At 40.6% G+C, this 6,150-nt stretch overlaps 1 protein-coding gene across 3 annotated transcripts in view; it reads right to left on the bottom strand.

Moving 5' to 3' along the window:
• mcph1 (microcephalin 1) overlaps positions 1–6,150 on the bottom strand; it is a 37,238-nt gene continuing 31,088 nt past the window's right edge. For 2 of the 3 annotated variants that reach the window (XM_065959790.1, XM_065959791.1), the window contains exons 14-15: positions 551–788; positions 1–454 (exon numbers count right to left, since the gene is read on the bottom strand). In XM_065959790.1, the coding sequence (XP_065815862.1) occupies positions 402–454; positions 551–788 (291 nt within the window). In that variant the 3' untranslated portion in view covers positions 1–401. The remainder of the gene's footprint in view (positions 455–550; positions 789–6,150) is intronic. The other variant, XM_065959792.1, reaches the window with a different exon arrangement.

Here is a 6,150-nt window from a genome sequence, read left to right as displayed (position 1 = left end):
TTAAATCAGCACGTTAAAAAAGTATTTATTAACAATGACTTCACAGAACATATATATAAGTGCACAGTGAACAGTAAAAACACATTGTTAAAAACCACAAATGATCGCACCGCCATAAAAAAAACTATTATGCTGCAGTGGATAAAATATAATACTATGTAAAAGCAGTTTTCCATATTCACAGGAACTCATTCAGCTGTTGCTGAATTTTCCATGGTAACCAGGCAATAAAGTCTTAGAAAGGGGAGTATATATGAGGATTTATGTAAATCCCCTGAACACTTTTGCTAAGCATGATGAGAAACCTACACATGTGAAACACTGTCAGGTAGAAACAGGTTATGTGACCCCTCTCCGTCCAGAATAAAACCAATTAAACTTCACAAGAAAAGATTCAGGTCTTATTCCAGGTCGTAGTTGTCGTACGACAGCCGCTTCAAAAGTGTGATACTGTCTGAAATGAAAATCATAGGAAATAAGAGAAAATATGATTAGTAACAGTCAATTAATTAACGAGTTCACACAGAAAAGAAAGCCGTTAATCTCTTACCCAGCACCCACTGCTCCGACAGGATCCGGCACCCCTCTGGTATCCGGCCGCTGTACTTTCCGATGCAGATTCCCGCCTGCCGCACAGTTTTGCAGACTCTTCCTCCACAGAGCTGGATCAGCTCGACCAGACTCTGAGTGGGCGGCTGGGAGTGCTGGGACACGAACATGGCTGGCTGTTCATGGAACAGGTCTTGCTGATGCTCCCCGGCAGACAGGTGCCTCTGGAGACGACAGATCTGGGAGAAGAAATGTACAGAGTTACACACCCCATATCTTATCTTCTCTGAAACCAGTCCAAAGTAAGTTCTTATAAATGATGGACACTAGTCCAGTAGGTATTTTTCGAGGGTTTATCAAAGATTCAATCTTTTATACCAGATTTTCAATCAACAGCCTTCATAGTTCACAGAGTATTTGTACGTCTGACTGAAAGACTTTTTCTCTGGTGAATGATGCTCTCAGCTCTCTCAGAGTACAGTCTGCTCTGCACCCAGCAGGGGTCAGATGTTAAACTGAAGGAGACGATCTGCTCTCTTCTAAGTTGAATGCCAGGAAACAAACTTTAAATCCACTCAAGTCTTTTGTCAATGTTCACACAAGTTTCTCTTCACATGAAGTAATCAGGGACTGGTCAGAGGGTTCAGAGACAGGGGTCAAGTTCACGTTGACCCCACATTGTGCACTTTTAGAGAATGATTGAAGGCTATATGTAAAGGTGGATTATGTGAGAAACACAGCTCAACAGAGAGGGGAAACATTAGAGAGCTGAACATAATGCTGATACAAAGAGTTCATGTGGACAGCACAACTTTTATGAAAATATTAATACTGTATTGTATAATAATATCGATTGTAGTGTATGGTTGGACGAAGCTTTTTTACCCTTAGATATGATGAGCTGTCACACATACACTCCTGAACTTTCGGGACAGCCTTTCCCCTGATACTACCACCCAACTCCCCTGACGCCCAGCCACAACCATTGGACTACGTCGACCACCGCGGTCCTCATTCATGCACGGCCTGCTCTGACCTCCACCTCAGCGGCAAGGAAGTGTGGACAACAGGAACGAGAAAAATATAAAGCAGAAATCCTTCCTGCATCTTATCCCATCTCCCCCTATCCCATTTGTCTTTTGTAGCACAACAATGAGTACGTCCTTTTAACTGCTCTTTTGTAAATAAAGATTGATTGATATCTGACTTATTCCTGCTGCGTTCACACATCAGCTCAACAGACTTCCCGTGGAAATTTTCCTAAAGGGGCTGGCAGGAAAAAGTGGGGTAAAGTTGGGATGGAAAAATCCTGCTGTTTTGGTTCACACATTCGACTCAGCCCCACAAAGGGTCATTTTCTTTAAGTTTTGTGCATGTGTGAAAACAGTAATGCTTTATCATGCTAGCCAGGACGGCAACAAAAAAATAAAATGATTGAATAATGCTCCCATCATTTTGTTAATAAGTTAATTGTTTAGTCTTTGAAATCACAATTTTTCTACAGCATAAAGTTGAGCCTTTAAACGTCTTCTTTTGTAAAAATCCAGGGTTCAAAAGTTCATTTTTAAAAGATAAAAGCAGCTCATCTCTACATGTTAGAAGCTGGATCCAGAAAATGTTCGATTTCTTTTTAATAATAGAAATTACCAAAAGGAATAAATTATTTTTAAAATTTTAAAAGTAAATGAATCAATGCAGCCTCAATATAAACAGCTTTTAACGAGACTCATCTGCCCATTATAGTGCCTGGAGCAGCTTGAGTTAATGCACACAGCATGTATACATGTGTTTACATTCATGTCAAGATGTATCCCATCTCCTCACACATATGACCCAATTACCTCTGGTTCTTCAACAGCATCTTGGAATTACTTTGCAATCACTTCAAATCTTGTGTACTGCTGCGTTTACAGAACAGTTATAGTGACCTACATTTCTGCCTGCATCTCCCGGAGGTTCGACACAGAAACAGAAAGCTAATGACACTTAAATATTCATTTGTGAACTATAGCTGCGATCTGAAACCTGCCTGATTGTTGCAATCAAAGCTGTAAAAGCTGAATTTTTGAAACCTCCAGAGGACGGCTCATAGAGATGCCCATGGTAACAAGCCTGTCTGATGAACACTCTTGAAATTGGAGGTTGCATATAATAGCCCCTCTCATTTATACCACACATGGGAATTCCTAACACTGTACTCTGGCGGCCCAATCAAGATCTTTGCAGCTGATTATGTGATGTTACATTTTTCTAAATTGAGGCTGGACGGACGGGCTGAGAGCTTCTTTAGCGCTTAAACAACAATTACCAGGTTGAAGATTAACAACACTTAACAGCCCTGCACAACATCCTCTCATGCTTAATTAACCTTTTCTTTGGCCAATTAACTACCGTTCACATTTCCCTCATTCATGTCATAAAGCATCACCACAAGGAGTCATGATGCATTGACACAGTGAGTCAAACTGGCATTTTAATTTAAAGGAGATCTATCATACTCACTTTCACCATTAATTATGTCAGACTGGGACACTTGCTCATGAACCTCTTATTTTTTTTATACTGGTGTCAGTATTTCAGCCTCGCCTGAAACAGATCATTTCAACTGCACTCTTTAAGGCCTCCCCCCCCCAATGTGTCCACTTTCCTCCGATAGGCCAGCTCTGTTTGCAGTCACAGGGAAATCTGAGTGAGCTTCAGGGTGGGCGTGTCCTACAATTTTCTCTAATACGTCGGCAGAACCTGACGTCAGGGTTTAGGCCAAGTCTTGCAAAGTTTTCTTAACGTCTCGTTCAGAGCAGAAGGAAACCACATCCGGGGGGGATTACCCCAACAACTGGGCATCTTGCGTTTAAAAAACCTTGCTGAGGTTTAGGATGGACATCCAACACCTAAAACTTTGTTAGCAAGTAATACAAAACATTTTAATCTTTTTTTTTTTTTTTTTATAATTCTTTTGGGGGGATTTTTGTGCCTTTAATGGAGACATAGGACAGTGGATAGAGTATGAAATCAGGGACAGACAGTAGGGAATGACATGTGGGAAAGGAGCCACAGGCTGGATTTCAACCTGGGCCGCCCGCTTGGAGGATTACAGCCTCCATTCATGGGGCGAGCGCACTAACCACTGCGCCACCAGCGCCCCAACATTTTAATCTTTATCATGAGGGTAAAGAAGTCAATTTGTTGCCGTATAGATATTATGTGTGCTGTGAAATTCAGCTTAGGCCCCTTTTTTTTTCTCTAGTCTTGAGAAAAACTTTAAGTATTTTGTGTATGGACATACATGGGATGTGGCCCAGTGGTCCCTTCCCTTCCCGTGTGTCCAATAACCGTTAAAGAACGAACTGCTGCTATCAAATCTCCTGTTTGAGTGAGTCAGCGTGAACACCTGAAAGAGTCCGTGTTTTTAGAATGACGTCAAGTCCTTCCTCTTTGGTAATGCGCCTTAAATATGTTGCATTTCCCTCATACAGTAACTCTTACATCAGCCCGCTTCCTGCCATTCTGTTTCAGTATTTCTATACAACTGCAAGAGGGCAAATCTGAGGCTTTCCTGTCAAAAAATGAAATACAGTGAAGTTCAGACTCGAATGCGGTCATGCAAGGTAAAATGAAAAACCATGGCATTATATGAAGCTCCATTTAACTGCAATTATTTCACAATAAACAAACAAGGTTTTGTTTTTGTTAGAGAGAGTGGTGTTGTCACAATACCAGAGTTTTAATCTTTGATTTGATACTAGTAAAAATCAAGACATTTTGATAACGTGTTACCACAGCAACAAATATATACTGCAAGTCCTGGCAATCTATTGGGTACTTTCTTGTTTTTAATTACCAACAATTGCAAGCACACTCATTAAGTTGCAATAATACAGTGGCAATAATGTCAGTGCCAAAATGTTGCAATTTAGAGAGTGTCAACCCCTCTGCTCTCTGTCTGTTTGTAAGAGACATACAATGCCAAAAGCCCCTGAATAAAAGTCGATATTTGCTCACCTCTGAATTTAAATGCACCACCGCTGCTCTTTCTTGCCTGCAGTAGCGTTTGGTTAAAATAAGACTGGAGCTCCGTTGTTGTTTTTCAAGCATCTGTACTTTTTTGATATTAAAGATCATTAAAATTGTAGAGATTGTATAGTTTTAAAACACAGTATCGCAGTAAGTTTGAATGACCTTAAGAGGGAGTAGAGAGTTAAGTACAATCTGAGAGTCTGTGATGGAGGCACATTCCTGCAGTATGGGACAAAACATCCTCCTATGTCAGTGCCCTTCCTGCACAAATCACCTGCACTCTGTTCCCCGCCGTGACACGAGCGCCCTCAGACAGACTTATGTGAAGTCTGGTGCAATAAAGGGGGAAAAGACCCCCCAAACATGACTTTGTTGCCTTGCAGGATGTCCACTCTTAACTCATATAGGTTGTTCACAGCTGTATTGTTACGTCAAGGGGAGCCTAATTTTCAAGTCAATAAACCGGGGCTGATTCATGCTCAGAGCTGGAAAACTATTTTCTTCAAGCCGCAGATAACTAGTTACTTAATACGAGCATTTCAGGCATGTTGTTTACAAAGGATGTATAAAATGCACTCTTTAATCAAATCATGCTGAAATGAGACACCCTGCCTTTTATAAGTCAGGAAAACATGCAGTCTTGTTCATATTTTGCCTGATTCTTTTCAACACTTACTTAAAGTAAGAATCTTTATCCGTGTGGGATACCCTTTTTCTCGTTCTATTTCAAGCGTGTACAGACATGAAACTCAGAGACAGGATACAGAAAACACCCACAATCTGCACACATATTCAAAAGTGAACAAAATCAAACAAGGAAGGCTACAATTAAGAAGCTGAATTTTTTGTTTTTAGAGAAAACAAAGAAACAAAACAACTTTCCCATGACTCTTTCTGATGGGGAAGGGTTAGAACAAATACAGCTTTGATTATTCTTGTGACTCAGACAGAGACCTGCCAAGTGCATTCAGTCTAAAATTGCATAAATCTGCCCAGAAGCAGATGCCACGTCTATTTTGCGGTCAGAGGTCAATAAGTGGCAACTTTAGTTTGTTACAATAACAGATTCTTTTAGACGGTACAGACCCTGACCTCTGGAGGAAGATCTGGGAATCTTGGACTGTTTTATAACATTTTTAACTTGTAAAAAAAAAAAAAGAAGAATTTTACTGCTTTTAATATTAATCTAGCAGACTTTACGAGTTCATTAGAAAAATACACAGAAGGAGTCTAAAAAGAAGTCATTTAAATAGAGGCCTCTTCCTTTGACTCTCCCATTCAAAGATGCTTCGTCATTAACCGGGAAACATTCTTGAATGAATGGGATGGACGCTGCTACTATCACATAGTGTGCCGAAGGTGGACAGCTGCATCCTGAGGAGCTTTTTCAACCGGAGCAGAAAAAAAAAAAAAAAAACAACACGTGGTTTTTGTAGAGGATGTAGTGGAACGTGTGTAGTTTGTGCATCTGCTCGTCTGTGAGCGTGCATTGAAAGGAATCTCCACTTCACTGCTCTTCACAGTGACTGGCCACAGCAATTGGATAGAGGGGGAGGAGTGGTTTTAAAACTCACAGTTAGCTAA

The sequence above is a fragment of the Labrus bergylta genome, chromosome 10, assembly GCF_963930695.1.
Source record: "Labrus bergylta chromosome 10, fLabBer1.1, whole genome shotgun sequence".
Lineage (NCBI taxonomy): Eukaryota > Metazoa > Chordata > Actinopteri > Labriformes > Labridae > Labrus > Labrus bergylta.
The sequence above is the reverse complement of the archived record's forward strand: the minus strand, read 5'-3'. Positions and strand labels throughout refer to the sequence as shown.